Source organism: Delphinus delphis, chromosome 16 (genome assembly GCF_949987515.2).
Source record: "Delphinus delphis chromosome 16, mDelDel1.2, whole genome shotgun sequence".
Classification (NCBI taxonomy): domain Eukaryota; kingdom Metazoa; phylum Chordata; class Mammalia; order Artiodactyla; family Delphinidae; genus Delphinus; species Delphinus delphis.
This window is the reverse complement of record NC_082698.1, coordinates 18,974,436-18,999,751: the sequence shown is the minus strand read 5'-3', so window position 1 is coordinate 18,999,751 and position 25,316 is coordinate 18,974,436. Positions and strand designations below refer to the sequence as shown.

General features: G+C 39.1%; 3 protein-coding genes across 8 annotated transcripts in view; 1 reads left to right on the top strand and 2 right to left on the bottom strand.

The window, feature by feature from the left end:
• Positions 1 to 78: 78 nt before the first annotated feature.
• On the bottom strand, positions 79 to 18,233 carry BBIP1 (BBSome interacting protein 1). 3 transcript variants are annotated; one of them, XM_060034081.1, is made up of 4 exons: positions 18,059 to 18,233; positions 17,013 to 17,110; positions 6,108 to 6,178; positions 79 to 1,622 (listed from the first exon to the last, which is right to left on the bottom strand). In XM_060034081.1, exons 3-4 carry the CDS (start codon positions 6,151 to 6,153, stop codon positions 1,456 to 1,458), a joined length of 213 nt encoding a protein of 70 aa, XP_059890064.1. In that variant the 5' UTR covers positions 6,154 to 6,178; positions 17,013 to 17,110; positions 18,059 to 18,233; the 3' UTR covers positions 79 to 1,455. The 3 variants fall into 3 exon arrangements, with proteins under 3 accessions (XP_059890064.1, XP_059890066.1, XP_059890065.1); XM_060034083.1 differs by lacking the exon at positions 18,059 to 18,233 and adding an exon at positions 17,760 to 17,891; XM_060034082.1 differs by lacking the exon at positions 18,059 to 18,233 and adding an exon at positions 17,232 to 17,652.
• SHOC2 (SHOC2 leucine rich repeat scaffold protein) overlaps positions 17,886 to 25,316 on the top strand; it is a 113,776-nt gene continuing 106,345 nt past the window's right edge. For 2 of the 4 annotated variants that reach the window (XM_060034078.1, XM_060034075.1), the window contains exon 1: positions 18,545 to 18,627. The gene's annotated coding sequence lies outside the window, so the exon portion shown is untranslated. Of the gene's footprint in view, positions 17,914 to 18,544; positions 18,628 to 25,316 lie in introns of those variants that run through there. The other 2 variants (XM_060034077.1, XM_060034076.1) reach the window with 2 other exon arrangements.
• LOC138414308 (proline-rich protein 2-like) lies at positions 18,384 to 19,235 on the bottom strand. Its single transcript, XM_069541531.1, has one exon. The coding sequence runs from the start codon at positions 19,233 to 19,235 to the stop codon at positions 18,384 to 18,386; it is 852 nt and encodes a 283-aa protein (XP_069397632.1).

The following is a 25,316-nucleotide window of genomic DNA, read 5'->3' as shown; positions in this document are numbered from 1 at the left end:
TCACACAACAAATTTTAAATCATATAAAAGAGCATGTTTGAACCTAGTGGATTTTAAACTTTGCTCCTAGAAAACTTTTAAAAACAAGAGTACAGTAGTAAATGAATTATTTTAATATTATACTTGGTGGGAAATACTTGCACACTTACCTCTTTTTGATCTTATCTAGAGCTTAATGAAATTTCTAAAACATATATACCTTTCATAATTCTTAAGTTCTATTACCAAGTAATGCTTGTGTTACAAAAAATTATTCTTCAAAGACTCATAGTTTTACATTTACCCAGTGTCTGAGAAAATAGTTACCAATAAATAAGTTATCTAAAGAATGATCACATTTCTGACCTCTTTTGCCAAGCCTAAATACTCAGCAAGGCCTCAAGGTCCATACTAATTTAAATTGTCTGATACTGACTGCAGCAAACCAACCAAGAATTATATTGAGAATTCACAGAGGTATTCTTAGAACATACCCATTACAGGTTTAGCTACAGTCTTTTAGAACGAAAACTTCCAATTTTATGTTCATATTTACTTCATGGGCTCTTTCAAGTCCATATTAATTTCCATTTTTAGGGTTTTAAAATTGTGTTTGATACCTGGAAGACAAAGGTGGCCAGGTAAGTCCGTAAAATCAGTATAATTAAAAGCTTAGGTAACTACTGGATAGGTGAGGGTTTCTTAAAAATTAAATTTGTTTAAGAAATACAGTTTTGTCATTACTAGTAGTATCAGTTGGTCAGGCAAGATAGCCTTAAATGTGTCATGACACAAAATTCTTCAAATTCAGTTTTTAATAAACATTTACAGGATTCTCTGACTATAAAAGGTGCATTTACTCACTTGTGCCTAAGAATGTTATCTAGAAAATTGATGGGAATGGTGAACAATAATTGGCAGTTCTAAAAACTTGGGTTAAAAAAAACCAAAATCTGGGTTCAAAGTTTTAAAATTGCTTCTGTTTAGTACAAACTGGAGTGTTTTTTGTTTTAATTATTTTATATTTGTTTTTGGCTGTGTTGGGTCTTCGTTTCTGTGCGAGGGCTTTCTCCAGTTGCGGCAAGCGGGGCCCACTGTTCATAGTGGTGCGCAGACCTCTCACTGTCGCGGCCTCTCCCGTTGTGGAGCACAAGCTCCAGACGCGCAGGCTCAGTAGTTGTGGCTTATGGGCCTAGCCGCTCTGTGGCCTGTGGGATCTTCTCAGACCGGGACACGAACCCGTGTCCCTTGCACTGGCAGGCAGATTCCTAATCACTGCGCCACCAGGGAAGCCCCAAATCGGAGTGTTTAAATTCACAATCCAAGTTTTATTAATCTTGGTTATTTTTATATTATGGGAATAAAATCTGTTTTATTAATACATACTGCTTTCAGCATACAGATGCAGGTTATTTTCTAGCTATTGTTAATAATAAGGAAGGTGTAGGGTGTTCTGCAGAAGTGCTAAGTTATCATTCAGTGACTTATTTGCGGTTGTTCCTTTTCTGCCATTTCCTGTTGGCGAATTGTATCCTGTGCTGCTTGCTGCATTTTCTCCAGTTTTTCCAGAGTCAGAGATTTTAGGGGTAAAAGTTTGGGTTTACACAGCACCATTGTGGTTATATCTTCTACAGACAACTGCCCTAAAGTTTAAAAAGAAAGAAGAATTGGAGTGAGATAACACAGCTGTTTGGTGGTTTGGATTTGCAGCTAGAATTAAGGTGTAAAAACTTAATCCATTGACGTTGAAAAATCTCTTGTTCTCATAGTTCCCCCCCCAGTGTATCTTCAGTATAAAAATATAAAAGCAACATTTACCCTACAGCATATCTTCAATATAAAAGCAACATTTAATACTAGGAAGTTCATAAGGTATTGAATTTTTTAAGATCCTAAGCTACAATGAGACAACTTTTTGTGTCAAACGTTTAATCTCAAAAAAAAATTTGGGGGAAATACAATGTACATAAAAATAAGAGGAGGAACAAGATGGCACAGTAAAAGGACCTTGAGCTCACCCCCTCTCGTGAGCACACCAAAATCACAATGCTGAACAACCGTCGATAAAAAAGACTGAAACCTATCAAAAAAGATACATCCAAACACATAAGGCAGAAACCCAGTGAGATGGCAGGAGGGGCACACTCGCAATAGAATGATATCGCATACCCCCCAGGGTGGGTAACCCACAAACGAGAGAACAGTTACATTGCAGAAGTTCTCCCACAGGATTGAGAGTTCTGAGCCCCACGTCAGGCTCCCTAGCCCCGGGGTCTGGCATCAGGAGGGGAGCCCTCAGGGCATTTGGCTTAGAAGGTCAGTAGCGCCTGAATGCAGGAGCTCCATAGGACTGGGGGAAACAGACTCTCCACTCGTGGAACACACATACCAGGTATTGTGTGCCCTGGGACCCAGGGCAAAAGTGCAGTGACTTGATAGGAGCCTGGGCAAGATAGACCTGCTGGTCTTGGAGGGTCTGCTGGGGAGATGTGAGGTGACTGTGGTTCTCAGGACATAAAGGCTGGTGGCAAACATATACAAGAGTACTCATCTGAAGGCTAACATCTTGCTTGGGACGTTAACAAAAACAATAGAAAAGATTAATGAGACTAAAAGCTGGTTCTCTGAAAAGATACATGAAATTGATAAACCTTTAGCCAGACTCATCAAGAAAAAGGAAGAGGGCCCAAATCAGTAAAACTAGAAAAAGGAGAAGTTATAAGCAGCTATATGCCAATTAAATGGACAACCTAGAGGAAATGGACATTTTTAGAAAAGTACAATCTCCCAAGACTGAACCAGGAAGCAATAGAAAATATGAACAGACCAATTATAAGCACTGAAATTGAATCTGTGATTAAAATACCCCTGAAAAAAGTCCAGGACCAGATGACTTCACAGGTGAATTCTACCAAACATTCAGAGAAGAGTTAGCACCTGTCTTTCTGAAACTATTCCAAAAAATTGCAGAGGAAGGAACACTTCCAAACTCCTTCTATGAGGCCACCATCACCCTGATACCAAAACCACAGGTATCACAAAGATACCACAAAGAAGGACAATTACAGGCCAGTATCACTGATGAGCATAGATGCAAAAATCCTCAGCAAAATACTAACAAACTGAATCCAACAATATATTAAAAGGATCATACACCATGATCAAGTGGGATTTATCCTAGGGAAGCAAGGAGTTTTCAATATCTGCAAATCAGTGCCATATACCACATCAACAAATTGAAGAATAAAAGCCACACAATCATCTCAATAGATGCAGAAAAAGCTTCTGATAAAATTCAACATCCATTTATGATAAAAAAAAAACTCTCCAGGAATTGGGCATAGAGGGAACATACCTCAACATAATAAAGGCCATATATGACAAGCCCACAGCTAACATACTCAACGGTGAAAAGCTGAAAGCATTCCTCTAAGGTCAGGTACAAGACAAGGATGCCCAATCTTGCCACTTTTATTCAACATAGTTTTGGAAGTCCTAGTCACAGCCATCAGGGAAGAAAAAGAAATAAAAGGAATCCAAATTGGAAAGGCAGAAGCAAAGCTGTCACAGTTTGCAGATGACATGATACTATACATAGGAAATCCTAAAGACACTACCAGAAAAATACTAGAGCTCATCAATGAATTCAGTAAAGTCACAGGATACAAAATTAATACACAGAAATTTGTTGCATTTCTATACACTAACAATGAAAGATCAGAAAGAGGAAATAAGGAAATAATCCAATTTACCATCACATCAAAAAGAATAAAATACCTAGGAAAATAAACCCATCTAGGGAGGCAAAAGACCTAACTCTGAAAACTATAATACAGGGATGAAAGAAATCAAAGATGACACAAACAGATGGAAAGATATACCATGTTCTTGGATTAGGAGAGTCATTATTGTCAAAATCACTATACTATGCAAGCCAATCTATAGAGTCAATGCAATCCCTATCAAATTAGCAATGGCATTTTTCACAGAACTAGAACAAAAAAATTTAAAATTTGTATGTAAACACAAAAGACCCTGAATAGCCAAAGCAATCTTGAGAAAGAAAAACGGAGCTGGAGGAATCAGGTTCCCTGACATCAGACTATATGACAAAGCTACAGTAATCAAAACAGTAATGGTATGGCACAAAACCAGACATACAGATCAATGGAACAGGATAGAAAGCCCAGAAATAAACCCACTCACCTATGGTCAATTAATCTATGACAAAGGAGTCAAGAATATACAACGGAGAAAAGACACTCTCTTCAGTAAGTGGTGCTGGGAAAACTAGACAGCTACATGTAAAAGAATGAAATTAGAACATTCTCTAACACCACACAGAAAAATAAAATGGATTAAAGACCTAAATGTAAGACCTGATTCTATAAAACTCCTAGAGGAAAACATAGGCAGAACAGTCTTTGACATAAATTGCAGCAATATCTTTTTGGACCTGTCTCCTAGAGTAATGTAAATAAAAACAAAAAGAAACAAATGGGACCTAATTAAATGCTTTTGCACAGCAAAGGGAACCATAAACTAAACAAAAAGACAACCTACAGAATGGGAGAAAATGTTTGCAAATGATGAGACTGACAAGGGATTAATCATCAAAATATACAAATACCTAATACAACTCAATATCAAAAAAACAAACAACCCAATCAAAAAATGGGCAAAAGATCTGAATAGACATTTCTCCAAAGACATACGGATGGCCAATAGACACATGAAAAAATGATCAACTTCACTAATTATTGGAGAAATGCAAATCAAAACTATACTGAGGTATCACCTCACACTGTTCAGAATGGCCATCATCAAAAAGTCTACAAATAATAAATGCTGGAGAGGGTGTCAAAAAAAAGGAACCCTCCTATACTGTTGGTGGGAATGTAAATTGGTACAGCCACTATGGAGAGCAGCATGGAGTTTCCTTAAAAAACTAAAAATAGAGCTACCATATGATCCTGCAATCCCACTCCTGGACATATATCTGAAGAAAACCATAATTTGAAAAGATACATGCACCCCAATGTTCACTGCAGCACTATTTACAATAGCCAAGAACATGGAAGCAAACTAAATGTACGCTGACAGATGAATGGATAAAGATGTGGTATATATATGTGTGTGTGTGTATATATATATGTATATATACACACACATACATGCACACACACACACACACACACACAATGGAATATTAGTCAACCATAAAAACGAATGAAATAATGCCATTTGCAGCAATATGGATGGACCTAGATACTTTCATACTAAGTGAAGTAAGTCAGACAGAGAAAGACAAATATCATATGATATTGCTTATATGTGGAACCTAAAAAACATGATACAAATAAACTTACATACAAAATGGAAATAGACCCACAGACACAGAAAACAAACTTATGGTTACCAAAGGGGAAAGGTGTGGGAGGGATAACTTAGAAGTTTGGAATAAACATATACACACTACTTTATATAAAATAAACACCAAGGACCTACTGTATAACACAGGGAACTATACTAAATATTTTGTAATAACCTATAAGGGAAAAGAATCTGAAAAAAAGTAGATATATATGTATGTATAAGTGAATCACTTTGCGATACACCTGTAACACAACACTGTAAATCAACTATACTTCAATAAAAAAAAGAAATGGAAATACAACAACAACAAATATGTAGTAAAGTATGGTATTAACATGAATACTCAAATTACTGAATGTAATTGTAATTCGGCTTTTGCTACATTGTTTGATTTAGGTTTCTTTTCCCCCATTTTCAGACCTTATTTAGTATTATGGTAAATTATGGTGCTATTTTTTTCCACTGGAAATTCCTTATTGTAATCTGCAATCTTGAGTGTAACAGAATTTCTACATTTAAGAAACAATCCAACTGTCATTTTACATCCTTTTACTAGTGGGGGCGGGGAGGCAATGGATTACTCCTTTACAACCTACTCATGACAAAAGCATAGTAAAGGTGGAGAGTATGTGTGGTGTATAGAACACAAAATAGTTTCAGATATTTAGCTATTGAGCCTGCTACATGACACTGCCTATTAGTTTTTAGGTTCCTACAATATTCTATGACCTAAGTATTTGTAACTTAGATACCTTGTTTTGGAAGAACTTCCCGGAACATTGACTTCATTTCTGCCATATCTGAATTGTTGGATAGTTTCTTCCTTCAATGAGAAAACAATTATTAGTACTATTCAAGAATGAATTACCAAAGCATATTGCTTGAGATAGATATTTCCATTGCAGTTTAAGAAAATCACAATTCCTATAGAAAATGAACTATCCTATCCTTGCATAATTTTCCCATTAATTACCTGTGAGTCTTTTCATTGAAACAAGGTTGAGATAGTTCATATAAGCATGCAGATCTTGTCAACTTTCATTCATAAGTGGTGGTGGTAATTGGAAGGCTGCATGTTCTAAATTTTTCCCCTCCTAGTGAAAATTGGGCTTAAGTTTTTCAGGCAAAGGTAAATTATCCAATAGTTATCTATCCAGCTGAGGAAAACCAAAGGGATTTATGTGCAGCTGATAGCATCTCCCCTGAATGGTGGGTGATGTAAAAGACATGACCATTTGGGAGGTGGGGTAAGGCAGAGTGTTAGGGAAAGGAGGAGGTAGTATGTAAGTACTGCCTAACATCCCCACTTCCTTCAGTAACTAACAGCCAGTTTCTACTTTAATTCCTTTGCTATAATGACAAAAAGCATCTTAAGGATCAGTTACTGGCTACATAGCTGCAATTTGTAAGGAAGCAACACAAACAGGTGAAATTGGCTCTTGGATACCAGAAGCGAGGTGTGCTCTCAGTTTATTTTCCTCTAATACAGAGATACTCTATGCTGAAGCATCAGTGAATACCCTCACGTGAGTATTTTGTTATGAATATCCCAGCATATATGTCATCTCTGGCTGATTACAACTGTTCCCAGTGTTACATCCCAGTTTATGCCATGTTATATATATTCAAGGTGTTCTGGACTGTAACTTGCAGCATGACCCCTTTCCAAACACAGATGCTACTCTAGACAGTCCCACCCATTTTGTGATATTTCGCCATACTGATGCAACTCACTGTATATCTTTCACAACATCACCACCACAGAAGAAAGATTATTTATAATGTGGTGATGCTGGCTTGGTGCCTGCCTTTACCACCCACTGCAAATTAGTTATAATCAAGTGAAGCTGCTTCTGGTCTTAGTTATTCCCATTACCTCTACTTTGACATTCCTAAAAAAAGCTTCATACTCCCCATCCACCAAGCCTCTTCCCCTTCTTGTTCAAATTCCTATTCTGGAAGATCTAAAGTTCCTGAGGAAGCTCTATCTGCTTTCCACAACTGTCACTGAAACTTACCCCTATACTGCTGTCTCTGGGAATGAAGATGAAGTAGGGAATGGACCAGGAATAAAGCAACTCATCACTACCTAGAATCTGAGATAAATGCAATATACAATTTACTCAGAATGCACAGCTTCTCCTTCTGACACATTCTTTCCTTCTTGTTACTTAGGCCTGCCAGTGGTAACTAGTGTTCATTCCTTTTTGTTGTTGTTGTTGAAGGTTAGTAATATTGCAGATCTCTGAGTAGCATGAATACAACTATAACAAACAATACTTAGCCTCTCCATTCAGGATAACACAATGAAAATATTCATTAGGCCCTTATTTAGTACAAATCTGACATGATATGCTACTGAAAGGGAGGATAGACATTATAAATGTTGATGAATGTGAGAGAAATGCATAGCATCTAAGGGTTTTTTTTTTGAGGTACGCAGGCCTCTCACTGTTGTGGCCTCTCCCGTTGCGGAGCACAGGCTCCGGACGCGCAGGCTCAGCGGCCATGGCTCATGGGCCCAGCCGCTCTGCGGCATGTGGGATCTTCCCGGACCGGGGCACGAACCCGTGTCCCCTGCATCGGCAGGTGGACTTTCAACCACTGCGCCACCAGGGAAGCCCTAAGGGTTTTTATATCACCAAATTTTTAATCACCAAAATGATAAAATGATGGATGAACAAATACTTAACTCTTAGCTGTTTTAGAGTAGCAACTCTAGTTACTCAGAATTTAATCACTATCTTTTGCTATCTCTTCTTTTTTTTTTTTTTTTTTTTTTTTTTTTTTGCGTTATGTGGGCCTCTCACTGTCGTGGCCTCTCTCATTGCGGAGCACAGGCTCCGGACATGCTGGCTCAGCGGCCATGGCTTATGGGCCTAGCCGCTCTGCGGCATGTGGGATCTTCCTGGACCAGGGCACGAACCCATGTCCCCTGCATCGGCAGGTGGACTCTCAACCACTGCGCCACCAGGGAAGCCCTGCTATCTCTTCTTTATACCTCTTTCACATCCAAAATCTGGCTTGCGGAAAACAATGAAGCTTGGTGCTCTACCAAACCTTAGTTCTCTGAGTAAGCTTCCATTGTTACTGGAAAGGGTGTGGAGCCAAAGGCCTTGTAGGGAGTGGGTTGGGCCTGGTGTGGGGAAGATCAGTGCTGTCACTTGCCTGGGTGGAGTGTCTACTTTGCTAGGGTTGATTCTTGTTCCTAGGCCCCCCTAGGCATTGGCAGGAGAGGAACAGGAAGGGAGGGCTAAAATAAGCAAGGTGGTGGTTGGATGCCCAGCACTGCCAAGGCTACACTGTCTTGATAATCAACTGCCCAGGGAGCCCAGCGTAGGAAGGAGCATTTATATCCTTCTCCAGGGTAACTGCTAATAGCCAAGCATGGGTGTTTTGCCTGGTGTGATGCACCCTAAGGAGTTGTGGCTACCCCTAAGGGTACTTTCTAATTGGTAAGGTAATATGTGTGTACCACCAGGGATAGATGGGCCAAAGAAGAAATATATCAGCTGGGGATGAAATTCATGTGTATTATTCAAGTGCCACATCATTCAATTCAATAAATATGTGAGTGTCTACCATGTGCCAGGCACCATTCATTAGTGAACAAAAGAGAAAAAAATGTTTGCTCTTTCAGAGCTTACAGTCTAGAGTATGGGGAGAGAAATAATATAATGGTAGTAAGTGTTATAGAAAATAAAATAGTTTAAGGGGATTTAGGAGGGCTGGGTGTTGTGATTACAATTTGAACAGGAAAATCATTATAGCCTCATTAAGAAAGTGAAAATCATTGTGGTCTCATTTTGGTGTGTGTGTTGTATCTTTTGAGATTGTAAGAAAATCAGAAGCCTAGTATTCAGTTAGGGAATGTATAGGGTAATGGACACTCTATTGGTGGGCGGGTTTGTTGGTACAGCTTTTTTAGAGGGATAATTTATAGTATCTTTTAATATTTTGTAGTATCTACTAAAACTAAATATGCACATTTTCTTTGACCCAAACCTTCTACTAGTAATGCTCACTAAAGAAACAAAGCATGAGTGTGTAAAGATATAAGAATAAGAATGTTCATTAGGGCACTGCATTCAGGCACATGTCACAGGTCAAATAAATCACGGAACCACCATACCATGGAGTACTATGCCAGATTTTAAAACGATACAGATGGGCAAGCCATATTTTAAGAGAAAACATCAAATTGCAAAAGTAAAATGGGGCTTTCCTGGTGGCGCAGTGGTTGAGGGTCCGCCTGCCAATGCAGGGAACACGGGTTCGTGCCCCGGTCCGAGAGGATCCCACGTGCCGCGAAGCGGCTGGGCCCGTGAGCCATGGCCGCTGAGCCTGCGCGTCCGGAGCCTGCGCTCCGCAACAGGAGAGGCCACAACAGTGAGTCCCGCGTACCGCAAAAAAAAAAAGTAAAAGAAAATTCCTACAGTAATAGAACCCAAACTTTTAATGCTTAGAGAATGCAGTGTCAATTAGTCACTTTTTGAAGCTTTTAGTCTGGGTAATTAGAAAATAATCTGCTGTTTCCTTTCCCCCCAGTTTCTTTAGTTTGTAATTTCTCCCAGAGATAATGGTTTTGACGGATAATGTGTTTCAAAATCATGATAAAGGAACCAAACCTGTTGTAGCATTTGAGCTAGATGTCTAAAATTAACACAAAAGAACCCAGAGGGAAACCAAATCTTTGTCATGAAAAATTTTACTAAGTTGTTGGTGTGAGAGTTGAAAAGCATTTATGTCTAGGCAGGATTAGTACTTTAAGTCAATCATACACATGTTGATAACATAAATTAGTCATACAACTTGGACAAGTTAGAAATCTCTGGGGAGATTTAGTTTGATAACCAAACTAGATTCACTTTGACAACCAAACTAAATTATGGGTGTGGGACTGGACAAGAGCACTAGTGTGTCCTTCTGAACCTTAAGAATGAGTTCAGTAGTCCTCAAATTTTATCCTTGTATAACCCTTTTGAAAAAACTAGGCAGAGAAATTAGGTCACCTTTTACACGTTTCTAGATAGACATATAAATTTGTTATAAGTTTAGTTACAAAGGATAAAATTTCCAGCATATTTAAAAATAACATATTAATCCTTAAAAATATATATAATATAATCAAAATATCATAGCAATCTGATAGCTACCATCATCCATTAATAAAAAATGAAGAACTTAAAAAAATTTTTTTTTTAAGATTTAATTTTATTTTTTTGGCTGTGTTGGGTCTTCGTTGCTGTGCGCGAGCTTTCTCTAGTTGCGGTGAGCGGGGGCTACTCTTTATTGTGGTGCGCGGGCTTTCTCTAGTTGCGGTGGCTTCTCTTGTTGCGGACCACGGGCTCTTGGCGTGCAGGCTTCAGTAGTTGTGGCTTGCGGGCTCTAGAGCGCAGGCTCAGTAGTTGTGGCGCACGGGTTTAGCTGCTTTGCGGCACGTGGGATCTTCCCAGACCACGGCTCGAACCTGTGTCCCCTGCACTGGCAGGCGGATTCTTATCCACTGCGCCACCAGGGAAGTCCGAAGAACTCTTTTTTAAGTCAGAAATTTTGTATCTTTTTTTCTCCCTACATCTCTATTTCCACTCCACTTAATTTTATTTTAATGTATGTTTTCATGCTTGAACATATTTTAGTAATTATCCTACCATACTTCTCTGCCACAAAAATGTTTATAAATTTAAATGAAAACTTAAAATATTTTGGATTGAGTTATTCCAATTATTAGTGAAAATCAATAAAAATAAATTACACATCAATAATATAATTACTGAGCATAAAGAATAAAGCTAATGGCTAAAAAAAATCTCTTAGTAGGAAAAAATACTTTTTGTCTGTGGGTTTTGTTTTATAGCATTAGTCTTATTTTTAAAAGATGCTGCCACTGGAACTGTCAGATCTCAAGCTTAATCAGCAATAAGCAACACTTGAAAAGCTTACAAGTTTTGCATATTTTTCATAGATTAGCTTATATGAAAACATACTGTTGAGACCAAGATCATGGGTTAAATAGCTAAACAGGACTGTTAGCTTTAAATTGTACTCTATTTTCATCTAGCCAGCTGGAAAATGTAGACTACAGTCAGATGGGGGCAGACAGAGAAGAGGAATAGATTACTCAAATCCAAATTCCATTCCTGGTAACTCAAAACATATACATATGGATCAGAAATATCAAAATGGAAACATACTGTGGATGCCAAAGCCAAGTCTTAGCTTCTAAAAATGCTCAGGCCAGGATTTGGATATTTTAAAAACTCTCCTCCTAGGTCATACTAAAGTCTCCTTAGTCTAATATTTGATCTTTGATAGGAGCCCCAAAAGAGCCATTCTGTGGGTCAAGTGGTGTGCCTACCACTTCTAGTCCACCATTAGCTTTTCATCATTTTTTTCCCTCCATTAATTTATCTAAACTTACCAGCTTATCCTAATGGTACAAAACCCCATTTTTAAATTCTGAAATTGAATGCTTCAGAGTATTCTAGGATCCCAAGTATTTTAAACAAGCTGCAACGGTATAATCCAATGTATGATTTAAAACAAAAGCTTGTACTGGCATTTTTGTTTGTTTTCATTTTTTTCGGGTCAGTATATTCCATGTTTATACTTTAAATGGGTTGTACTCTGGCTAATTAGCTTTGTGACATTGAAAACATTTCCTAACCAATTGGAGGTTTGATTTTCTCATAAAAAACATGTTTAGTACCAGTCTTGAGTTGCAAGGTTCAAATGAAAAGTGAATGTAAAAGTGCTTAGAAATACAGTGTGACATTTATTATTCCATGTCTAATTTTCGTATCTCTATAATAAAAAACTTGTTGTACATTTCCTGTTAAGTGCCTTCCCACACTTAAAAACCCTCTGAATCCTCATCAACACCACAGTACCTACAAAAGAGCATGATCTATTTAAAGATGTTTTCCTTTAAAAATCTGTCTTAATTATTTACTTTTAAAGAGCATGGGCTACCGGATTGTTCTTTCTTTTCTTTAAATTTAATTAATTTTGGGCTGCGTTGGGTCTTCGTTGCTGTACGCCGGCTTTTCTTTAGTTGCAACCAGTGGAGGCTACTCTTCGTTGCGGTGCGCAGGCTTCTCACTGCAGTGGCTTCTCTTGTTGTGGAGCATGGGCTCTAGATGTGCGCAGACTTCAGTAGCTATGGCACGTGGGCTCAGTAGTTGTGGCGCATGGGCTTAGCTGCTCCACGGCATGTGGGATCTTCCTGGACCAGGGCTCGAATCCGTGTCCCCTGCATTGGCAGGCAGATTCTTAAGCACTGCACCACCAGGGAAATCCCATTTTTCTTAAATATATTAAAGATATGATAATAAAGAAAACTTATTTCCTAATATAATTCAAGGTTGAGAAAATGTGAACAAGTTTTTAATTTGGTGGAAAACAGTAAAAACCTTTTAAATTGCAATCAAGGAAATAGACACTTAGTGTACATAAGAGTCTATCTTTAATTTTTTTTTTTTTTTTTTTTTTTTTTGCGGTACATGGGCCTCTCACCGTTGTGGCCTCTCCCGTTGCAGAGCACAGGCTCCGGACGCGCAGGCTCAGCGGCCATGGCTCACGGGCCCAGCCACTCCGTGGCATGTGGGATCTTCCCGGACCAGGGCACGAACCCGTGTCCCCTGCATCGGCAGGCAGACTCTCAACCACTGTGCCACCAGGGAAGCCCCTCTATCTTTAATTTTTGATGGAGGCGATAAGTGACTTGTTACCTTACTTAGAGAAGTAAATGCACCTGAAATACGGCAAAAAAGGAAACATTTCTAAAGCATTCTGAGATTTTCAACCAAAGTACCAATTGCGTTTTTATGCAAGAAACACAGAGGTCATAAACTCGTAGCCCTTGGTGTTACCCAGTTAAATGTTTTGCTGGCTTGATTAATGTTTAAAAAGTATTCGAACCAATGTTTAAAAGTCAGGAGAGTTCAAAACAAAAAAAAAATTAAAAAAAAATCAGGATATTTCACATTAAGTCCACATTTTAGTTCCTCTTGACAAATCTGGTAACACCAGGTCCATATCCCCAGATGGCAAAATTTGGCTGGGGCTGGGAAGTGATGCCCCATTTAGGTGAGCATGGGGAGTTCTCCAATCCCCACCACTGCCTATTGTTTCCCTTAACATTACCTGCCCGGCAACTATAGGCACCTGACTTCACAACTTCAGTAAAACAGAGCCACGCCAATATATTACATGCCAAACGATCCTCTTTTATCATTAATAGGCATTAAGAAGCAAAAATACAATCTCTGGGAACCGAGGGAGGCACTGGAAGCAACCTTGTTTATGTAGAATACAGTAAGGGGTATTTTTCTTTTGTGACTATTTATTAATTCCTTTTAAGTAAGTTCAATCTCCCTGCTGCAGGTTGTCGATGGGGGTGGCAGGAATGGCAGGAACAAAAATGAAAAAATTTATCTTTTGTCTTATGCAAGACTTGTGTGGTTGACTGACAGATGAATTTTCAAACGCATATTAGATTTCTGAATGTAAACTAACATGAAAAAAGGTGAAAGAGGGAGTCCCAAAAAACGTGGTTTTCAGCAGATACAAATTAGTAATGCTCACTCTCACTCAAGTGGTTGACCACATGCTAGCAGACTGCTTAATTTGGATTGATAATGTTCAACCAGAGATGCCAAATAACATCATATGTCATGTAGTTGGAAACTAGAGTAGATTCTGTTTTGTTTTGCTATCTGGCATCTGCTGGTAGAAAAATGTTGCAACATGTTCAATTTGGCTAATTAATCCAGACTCATGTGAATAATATGTGCAGTGTCTAGTTTCTGAAACATGCCTAGGCCTAAGAACAGGAACTGCTCTTCTTGGGTGAACCTGGATGATGCCATTGGTTCTGTTACATTCCAGTAGCAGACACTACTGTTAAGTTAGTAGAAAATGACATATCCTACTCATGCAGAATACCTTTTTCTAATAATTTGTTTTTTCAAAATTCAGTACTAGAAAGTGGTTCTAAAACTGTTAGCTACTAACCCTTAAAAAAGGGTTAAACCTTTTTTAAAAAACGTATCTGAAGAACTTTTTATATTCTCAGCATCAGAGATATAAACCTACTTCAACAGTATGCAAGGAAGGGGAAATAAAGAATTGTTTGATACTTTACTATTTCTGAAAGCCTGAACCTCAGATCACCTATATCAAAATCCCCTGGACAATTATTAAAAATACAGATTCTTCAGGAGTCTTCCCCAGACTCATGAATCAGAATCTCTAATTTTTAATTAAGTTCCCCACATTAAAGTTGGAGAACCAACTTAAAGTCATTCACTCATTCAATAAATAAATATTTAATGCCTACAATGTACTCAGATTGGACTGCTTTAGAAGCTACTAATAACTACCATACACTGACCATATACCATGTACTATATACTATGCTAAAATAAAGCATTTTATGTGTTTGACTCATTCTGTTCAACAATTCTAAGAGGTTTTACAGCTCCATTTAATAGATGATAAACAGAATGAGTAAACTGTCCAAAGTCACCAGCTAATGAATGTGCCTGTTCCTGAAACCCAGGTCTGATTCTAAAATCTGTGGTCTTAATTGGTATATTATTTTGCCTTATTTGAATCTGGAGTAAACTTAAAACTGTTTCATAGTCCCACCATGAGCAAATTTTCTTCTACACAAAAGAAGTGACTGAAGGAGTGCATTACTTAACTTTCAATATGAAGGCTAAAAACATTCTATATCAATCTAAGAATTTTTGCCCTACCAGAGCATTTTCTTCTGTCCCCTTAAGTGCATTTTCTTCCTTCTGCTTATCTTTCATGATCAAATATAAGTCTAGGATAGAAGGAATACATAAGCTTGGCAATCTGGGGAGTTTTCCTCTTGTGATTATGAAGTAAATTCTGCAAACACTTCTCTATCCATTGGACACAGACTGTACCTAATGTACTAAGTGCTAAGTATAATCTTGATTTTGCAATTTTTAATAAGCTCTGATGAATGCTACCAAAAGCCTATCACAGAAATACCAGGACTAATTAGGACTTGCAAGAGTTTCAGGGAGAAAAATAACATTGCCGAAATTGGATGTGGCCAGATGGCCAGCAGTTGCCCCAGTCTCTGCTTTGATAACATCAAGATTCATCTGTATTTGAATTGCAGGGCCCACACATCTTTCATCAACTGTCCCTGGGGTGCCAGGAGTTGAAAACTCATGAAACTATGCTGACATCAGTACACTTTGCTGAAGATTACATTGCATCAGCTCCAAGTGTAGGCAAAGTAGCAGCAACACTTTATTAAAAGGTAGACAGTCTATGTTGCCATTGCAGGGCACTCTCATACTCTACGTAGACAAGAGGATTAAATACCAAACTCTTCTTTGTAGGATATCATAGAAGGGTGGTATGTTGAGAAGTGGGATGGATTTAACAAGCAGCTCATGGTATGGTAAAAGTAGCTTCATTTGAGAAGACTTAATCATGATTGGAAAAGTATGAATACTGTGAAGTATTCTTGCAAAAAATGTTAAATTGAGTCTAATCACACCTCCAGACCAACTTCTGATTTACAAGAAATAAGAAAAAAGGAGATATTCAAAAAGACCCCTGGCCTGAACACTTCAAAATGACAATGTCACATGGGAAAGAGAGATGGGGGAACTGTTCTAGATTAAGGCCAAAGAGTTATAATACCCAAATACAATACATAAACCATGACTGGATCCTGGTTTTGTTTCTTTTTTGCAAGGAGGAGAAGGTATAAAAGACATTCTTGGTTCAAATGGGAAAATGTACATACATTCGGATTGAATTTCAAAGACTACAGAATTATTAACTTCCTTAGTTGTGATAATGATGTTTTGCAGGAGAACTTTATAATTCTTAGGAAATACATGTTGGGAATTTTAGAGATGTCTGCCTAACAATAGGTGTCTGCAACCTATTTCCAAATGTCTCAGTGACAAACAGTGTATGAGAAGGAGTGAAATAAATATGGCACGACGTTAACAACTGTTGGATCTAGGTGAAACCTACATGAATGTTTATTGTATTCTTTAAACTTTTTAATGTATGAATATTTCTTTAATAAAATATGGGGGGAAGAAATAATTTTGAAGAGACTTCAGAGTGGAAGCCTAAGAAAAGGTTGAGTAACAGGGACTAATGCTGAATTTCTGATAAACTGAAGTTCCCTTCAACTTTGCTGGCAACATCTTGGGCATCCAGGAGACACCCAATATATTCCATTTTTCAGTATTTATCAAAATAATATCATGTGCAGGGTAAAGTAACAGGCAGATAAATCTGATACAAACCATTCTATTTAGGAGTAAATATGGTAGTGAAGCTAAGAACACAAGCAGCTGTTATACAAAATAGTGGTTGTCATAAAAGAGGTACAGAAAGTGCTAGGTAAGCTCAGAGAAAATTACTTCCTGCTGGGGAGAATCTGGAAACACACCTCCAATTATAACTAGGACATGGATACAGAATCACAAAAGGTTGGTGCTTCAGTGATAAACCTTGTTAGAGAAAAGAATACATAGTTCATTTTGGCTGGAGCATGAGTACTAAGGATACAAAAAGAAACTAAGCAAAGAAGGTAGGTGTGCACCCTTGTTGTTGACTGGCCTGGATATAAACAATTTTCAGTTTACCTGAAAGTTCTCCTGATCCTTTTTCCCGCAGCTTTAGGCACCCAACCCGATATTACCGAGATGACTCACAGCTGTTGACTCAAAACCTACAGAAGGAACTACATGAGATAATATGTGACAATTCTGGTAAAGAGCCATATAAAACTAATACGATAGTTTTACGAATATTCACAAACATTGTTTAATAAACCGTAGACACGCAGGATTAGGGCAGTATACCTTCATCCAGAGCTGCAGTCAATGCTTACAAACCCCCACCGGAGGAGAAACAAAGAAAAGGGAGAAAATTCAGAATCTGAAGACAGGAAGTGCGAAAATAAGACTTAGAGGTGTTGCCGCGGTGGTGGGTAACCATCTTTTTCCTTTATAGCTGGGAATGGAAAATGATTTCCTCAAGCTCCAGAATTCTCCCTCCTCAAAGGTCAGGGGGTGAAAGTACGTAACAGACTTTGCGGGGGCGTGGTCAGGAGCTCCACTTCGCGGGAGTTAAGGGCCACACCCAGGCCCCTCCCGTCCCAGCTTGCAGCAGCGCGGCGACGGGAGCCGGTTGAGCCGCCTCACCCCACAGGGAACCTCAAAGGGGCGGAGGGGGGTGGGGGGCGGGCCGCCGCCTGGCCAGCCCGGAAAGAAAACCTTCTTCCAGCGGAAGCGGCTCTGAGTTCGGCTAGCCCCATCTGCGCTTTGTCTCCCAGGGGCCGTTCGGCCTGCTCGGGCCTGACCCACGGTTCGGGACCAAGGGACACTTACCTTACTTCGCCACTCCTGTCAGAATGGGTACTCCCTGGGGCAATGGGGGGCGCAAGCTATTCCCATCCTTCTGCCATAACCCCATTCAGAAGTGTCAAAGGCAACTTCCGGGCAAGACAGGGGATTCCGGAGCCCTAAACTCCTGTCCACCTAAGTAAGTGACCAGACGTCCCAGCAGAATAAGGGCCAGGAAACCTGCTCCCTCTATCCCCGAACCCGGGCAGGTAGTCCGGAATAGGAATTAACTTGTTTAACATGGGATGTCTGGTCACGTTTGGTTCTGTTTCGGGCCTACTTACAGATGCCTCTCTTCCCAGACGGCTCAACTGTTGCCCAGGGCAACTGTGAGATTGGGCGAAGGGAAAACTACGTCACACAGGAGACGGCAGGCCCGGAAACTCCCGATGCCATTATCAGTTATGGCTGCCTTAGCGTCAACAGTAACTTCGGATTGAGAGTTGTCTCTCTACCCAGCTGGAGGCTCTCTCTGTGGCCCAGCTAGCCAGCGGCGCCCTGTGGGCGGGAGAGAGCGCGTTGAGGAGCGGAGGAAAGGAAAAAGGCGGAGAGAGGGAAGCAGGCGCCCATACCTTACTCTGATTGGGTAGCGTCGCTGGCGACAGTGCCTCACTCTGATTGGGCAGCGTCTGTTGCCCTGGCTCCGCCTGTTTTTCTTCCCCAGCGATTGACAGGCCTGCACCGGAGGGGTGGGGCGGGGCGGTAGGAGCGAGAGTGTGTATAGGGGGCGGGCGGGCGGGGCGGGGCGAGTGGGGGAGGGGCGGGCGGGGGGCGGCGGTTGGGCAGAGTCGCCTCCAAGGAGGAGGAGGAAGGAGGGCGAGCGAGGAGGATGGCGGAGTCGCGGCTCCTGACGGTAACCAGGGGCCGCTGAGGCGGGAGGGTGCCTGTTGGCCGGTTCTTCCTGCCTTCCTTCCTGCCCGTCGGGCGGTCGGGCGGGCTGTCGATAGGGGGAGGCCCCGCGCGTCCTGACAGGCGCGAGCCGGCGGGGCCGGGGCGAGGCCCGAGGGGCCGGGGCCCTGGGAGGCGCCGCCGCCGCCGCTTTCCTGGGTGCTGTCTCCGGGAGGGCCGGGCCCTAGTAGCTGGCTCTCGTGCGGGGCCCACAGCCGAGCGCCGAGAGCGAGCCGGCCGGCTGACAGCGTCCGGGGCCGGGCCTGCGGTGGCGGCGGGCGACCAGGACAGCGCCCGGGCGAGGACTAAACCGGCTCGAGAACCGGGGCCGGGGGCGCCCGGAGGACGGTGCTGCTCCACTGGGCTCCCGGGGTCACCGCGCCCAAGCTGCCGGGCGCCCCGTGGGCGTGTGAATCGTTGGCGGGGGCCCTGGCGCGGCGGTAGTGCTACGGGGTGGAGTCTTTCCTCGCCCCTTCCCCAAAGCCCACCGCGCTCTCCCTGTCTTCTCTCCGTTCCTTGAAGAGTGGTGAGTCGGCTTTGGGTGTGTTGCTTGGTGAAGCGAGTTGTAGGCATCCAGGACTGCTCTGTTGGACATGCCTAATGGCAACCTCTTTCCGCGGTAGATTTTAGGGACAGAGGAAAAGTACTCTTCTTTCCCGCCCCCCCCCCCCGCCCCATGCTAGAGGCTTCAGGACAAAACGATTTTTCCCCAGCCCCTCAGTATCCATTGTTTTGTACCATCCCCCTCCCCCCTTTCCTAGGTAGAAGAATAATGACGCCAAGCCATTAATTGCTCCTTTTTAAAAAAAAATCAAGAGGGTTTGTGTAATTGTGTTAATATGGATGTACAAACAGGTGAAATGAATACCGTTTCGGTAGTTGAAAAGAAGATGCTTTTGAGTGTGTGTGTGTTTAATTAAGCCTTCAACCCTTGCAGTTGGTGATTTGATTTTCTTGTCTGTTGCTTTGTATTATAATGGGGGTGATGAGAATAAAAGAGGAAGCAGTGTTTTGCAACCTACCCAAAAAAATGTTTTCTAAGTCTTTGGGGATGCTGAAGCAAAATTGGGTTGCAGATGTGGACTGTATAGTATTTGCCTCCCTCACGATAAGTACCAACAGTCTACATCTAAGCTTACACCTGTGCAGTTTTGTACACTTCTTCATAAATGTCAGCACTTTCTCGTATCTGCTCAGAGTAATGGATAATTGTATCTAAAACTATTTTTTGTTATGTTTTTCAGAATCTTAGGGTACACTTGTGTAACTAAATATTTTTTATTTAAATGTAGCATCAACACTGAAAGATTGTCTTAATTTTAAAAACCTGTTTATTAGTTGCTAACCTCTACCCTCAGCTTTACATGCCATAGCCCTTGTAACTGTTTGTTACTATGTATTTGAAGAGACGTAGCTATTGGGTACAATTTGTAACATTCAGTAAGCTTAGTTCATAGCTTGAATTTGTCAAGTGTTGATGTTTTCTGTGTGACAGTGACAAGAATTATTAGGAATAAGTATGTAAATGACCATTCCCAACATAAGGATCTTAGACTGAATGTGATAAATCTTTTAAATACTAATTTGGAAATCAGGTACACTGTAAAAGTTTTATTTAATTATGAATATGCATTTAAAAATAGCTGAGAAATAAAGGCTTTGTCTTAAGTTTTGTGACTTTCAGATGGCTTAAATGTAAGATAAAGCTGACATATAAAACTGTATTCTTGAAATGCCAGTTTGGAGGTATGAACTTGGTCTATCTGTAAGGTTACTACTTTTCCCAAAGTGTTCAGTTTTTGAAGAAAACATTTATCTCAGGTTGGCACTTGTTTTCTGGTTTCTGATAATACAATTTTCAAGTGTTTAAGATTTTCTCTTATTTGTTATGAATTGTTGTGGATTAAAGAGTGATATTAAGAAATACATTAATAACTTGCAGATGGATTTTTTTTTAGTTTTTAAACTACTGTATTCAGAAAGTTGATCAGAGCTGTGTTTTGATAATTGTAGCAAGTAAAACTCATACAATAACTTGTGAACTAGAAACCAGTCAGAAATATGAAACATTCCACTTTTCAAAAGGAGCACTAAAATTATAAATTCTTTTGTTATGCTTGCTGGAACTATACTTTTTAAATATTGTTTCTTCAGTGACTTGGGACAGGGCTTGTCCCACGTTCAAGAGAGATATAAACTGGAATTCTATGTGGAATGCTCATAGATAGCTTCTGAATAGCTGCTGGGTTTTTTTTTGCCTTGGCTTACCTATATGGATTTTGAGGGGAAGCGTGAATAAAATTGAAATTCTTTGTTATCCAGACAGTTAAATTGCATTCATATTTGTTTTAAACATATGCTGGATTATCAATATCTGTTGTGTAATTTAGTATTTCTGTAAGACGTGTTCTTTAAACAGTTTAAATAGTTTTTAGATTTTATATATCATCTTATGAGAAAAAATATCAAAATCTGTTGTGTTTTTTTACTAAAAAATATACACTAACCCTGACATACAGATATAAGGATGAAGTTTTTTGGAGGTTGAAGATTAAATGAAAGACTATATCTTTATAGGATTCAGTTCACTATATCATTCATGTATCATTCATGAATGGAAAAGCATAGAATCTATGCTTATAGTAATAAAAACCCCAAACAAGGCCAAAACACCCCCAAAACAATAAAAAAAACCCAGAAAAACAAGTTGACTCCAAGTCCTTCAGTCAGTTCTGAGGTCTATAGCTTGGGCTTGGTGGAAGTGTTCTTTTTTTTTGGGGTGGTGGTGGTGGTGGTGGTGGAAGTGTTCTTGAACTAGTTTATATCAATTAGGAGAGGAAACTTAGATACAGAAATGCCAAAGTTTTATAAGACTAGTGGGGAATTAGTAAATACTTTGTTATAGATGAATTAGAAATTGGCTGTCATTTAGCAGCAGAGTGGTAAAGTACTTTTATGTGGTACTTGAGAAATGACTACCTCAGATACTAAATTGGTTGCTATTTTTGCTTATTGTTGGACTTACATTTCATGCATTACATGTTATACATTAGGCATATTATAATTAATAATTTAAGGTTAAATCTTTAACCCGCTAAATAATATATAAAAGTTAAATCTTTAACCCGCTAAAGAATATATATGTAAAATTTGCTATTCCTGTCTTCTGAATTTTACATTGTATCAAAGTTGTGTGCTGTAGGTCTTTCTGGAAATATTTTTTTCTGTTAATGTAATAAAGTTTGTATTTTCCTAACTACACTGACTTTTAAAATATGAAAAGTTTCTGAGTTACAAGGTGACCTATGGTGTGCTTGAACTTGATATATTATAGAGTGTTCTGAAATCTAATTGTCAACCAGTGCAGGTAGAAAAGAGCATGCATAAGTCTAAGAAACTGAGTTATGTTCTAAAATACGTAACTGCATTATTTTAAGGTAAACTAATGTTCCGTCTTTGGCATTTTCTCCTGATTCCCAGTTTTTCAGCACATCATCTTTAACTCAGCAAATCAAAGTTCTAACATGTGAAAAGAGTATTCTAATTACAGAGGGCTCTTCAGCTTTTGAGATGTTGGTAACATATGTGCTTTTTGAGAAAGTATGATATTGCCATTATCAAGATTTAAAGAACTAATTAGATTATTTCACACTATATGTCTCATTCCAACTTTTCTAAAGATTAGAACTGATTGCAAAAAGTAGCTCATGCTGTAAAAGGTAAAGGTTTTTTTATCGGAAAGAATGAACAAATTGCTTGAAGCTAAAACATTACAGGTGACCTTAAAAGAGGGTATAATTGGTCCCTATGTGAAATGAACCTGAAAGACTTTTATGAAGTATTTTGGCATGTCTGTCTTCTAATGTTCATAGCACTGTGAACACACAGTTTAAGCATTTTATTTGCCCTCAAACACTATTTATAAATCTTGAAAATATAATTAAGTAATTTCACAGTTGACAGATAAGTCTTTTTTCTTTTAGTTTTTCTGATGTCTTTGAGGTAAAGTGGAATGACTTTTTCTGACACAGATAATGTCTAGAATTTTGAGTTAGTTTCATCAGTTAAATTTGGGCTTTCTCAGTGTCCACTTTTGTGTTGTACAACAGTCCTTTCTGCTTTCAGGACTTTCACAATTTTGCAGATAGTCTTTAAGTTAACTTTTAAATTTTGTTCTATAAATATTTCTTACTAACTAGTTTCATACTCACTAATGTCATAGACCTTCTACTGAGTGCCATGTGTGTCCCATACTGTGAGGGAACAGGAATAAATATACTATGTTTCCTGCTTTCAGTAAGTTCACGGTTTGTTGCATGAATGGGACAAACAGTAAATTGTTTTACAATGTGACAAGCGCTTTGATAGCAGTATACACTGAAGAACTCAGATGAGTTAAGATTCAGACTGCATGTATAACCAGCAATGCTTACTGAAGGTTACAACGTGAACTAACTCTTGAGGAATTAGTTGGATAGGTAGAGGGTAGAAAAAGCATAGAAGTTAGAGATGTTAAGGTCCATTGGAGAACTGCAGGGAATAACAATATGGAGTCCATGTATAACCTAATCTTTTAAGTGATACAGTAGGCTCTCATTAAAGTTATCATTTTTAGAGATTGTTCTGTCTTGTGTACCTCATTTAATTTGGGCCTTGAACTATGGATCTCCATTAATGTTGGGGAGCTGCTCCAAATTATTATTTAAAACTTTTAACTGTATATTTTCCATTAATATTTTAATTAAATACAAGAACATATCAGCCTAATGTGGAATAATTCTGAGAATTAGAACTTGGATAATGATAAAATGTTTCAAAATCATATTTAAATATATATTTCTCAGCATGTATGCATCATGTTAAGGTAACATTTATGAATTTCCTTCCTTAGAACTCACGGTAAGGTTTTATTATACAAACATTTAAAATGTACTCTTCTGAGAACATTAAAAACACCTCTTTGGGCTTCCCTGGTGGCGCAGTGGTTGGGAATCTGCCTGCCAATGCAGGGGACACGGGTTCGTGCCCCAGTCCGGGAAGATCCCACATGCTGCGGAGCGGCTGGGCCCGTGAGCCATGGCCTCTGAGCCTGCGCGTCTGGAGCCTGTGCTCTGCAACAGGGAGAGGCCACAACAGTGAGAGGCCCGCGTACCGCAAAAAAAAAGCACAAAAGAAACACAAAACAACAACAACAACAACAAAAACAACCTCTTCTCATACTTATTTCAAAGTGTCACTGTTTGCTTTAGGTAAGTCAGACTATGATCAGCAGTTACATCCTGGTAGAAGTCTTTATATGGCTTTATATGATTTAAAAGTTCTCTGAACTTGAATATTAAGTAATTTTTCATATAGGATGATTTAATACTTATTTGAGGGCACAATGAGGGACCTTATTTGTCATTCCAAACTTCATTCCCTCCAAAATGCCATAGTTTTCCCATTTAAAAATTCTTGTGTTGCTTTTTTTTTTTTTGGTTTTGATTCTTCCTGTTATTTTCATTATAGAAATCTGAGAAATCCTTTTTAAATGTTCACGTTTTAGCAATTACCTCATAAATATTATAACATTTCACTTATCTCAAGGTTATCTTTTAGGAAACTAAAACGTTTCTGGTATCATCTCTTTGGATACAACCCCATGCTCTCTGCACCTGGCTAACTTCCTATAATTGCCCTTCAGGCCTCCATATCATATCCTTGGGGAGGCCTTTGATCTCTAGTTAGGTTCTCCTGTTTTAAGGTCCCTTACCACACCTGTATTTCCTTTTTATAAGACTAAATTATTTTTGTAACGATGTGTTTGTTTTTTTGCTAGACTGTAAGCTTCATGATGAGCATCAAGTATGTCCGCCGCCTTTACTACCATTTCTCCAGTATACAATGTCTTGACTTTGTAGGCTCTTAATAGAAAATTAGTTTAAATTAATAGTCTCGGGCCCCCAAACAAACAGGCCACTGAAAAGAACAAAGAGTTGTCATAGTGCTTTTGCTCTTAAACACATTTCCTGCTCTTTGAATCCCCTAGGTCTTAATTGAGGGCTCTCTAAACTCTTAAAATGTACAATTTAAAAAAGTTTGTTAACCAAATGTAAAAAGGACTGGGGTACTCCTCGAGACCACATGAAAGTTGAAAATAAGAGCAAGGGTAAAATACTTAAAAAGCAGATATAACACATTTAAAAGAATATAGCAGTTTAAGGCAAATTTATGGGATAAACATTTGAAATCTTTTTAAATTTTGTTAAAGATGACACAGGAGCATGTATTATAGTTCAGAAAGATTTCCATCTAAAATGATACAATTAAGAATTTTAATGTGTTAACCTTTTGTTATTGGGAAGATTCGCTTAATGAGACGAAACGTAATAGGTATTGTAAGTATTTACTGAGTAAAACCAAGTTGAAGCAAATAATTGTCTGAAAGTACTGAATCAGTGCAGTATAATATTACTGCCTTAAAGTTTGTAGGTTTTATACCTACCATGTGTTTCTTTATGTACTGAGGTATGAAATATGTAAAATTGAGTAACAACATGTTTTCATCAGTTTTGAATGAAAACATACCTGTTGCAACGATATGACAAAATGACATAAATATTTCTGCAACTTTTAAACTGTTAAAGAGAGTAAGTTTTGTTTATTTATTTATTT

What these genes read in the sequence shown, in the direction of transcription:
- BBIP1 (XM_060034081.1), bottom strand. Translation starts at nt 6,153, where the DNA reads ATGGCAGAAATGAAGTCAATGTTCCGGGAAGTTCTTCCAAAACAAG. An exon ending in GGAAGTTCTTCCAAAACAAG is followed by an intron (nt 1,623 to 6,107) that starts GTATCTAAGTTA and finishes TTTAAACTTTAG; the next exon opens with GGCAGTTGTCTGTAGAAGAT.
- LOC138414308 (XM_069541531.1), bottom strand. Translation starts at nt 19,235, where the DNA reads ATGCCTACAACTCGCTTCACCAAGCAACACACCCAAAGCCGACTCACC.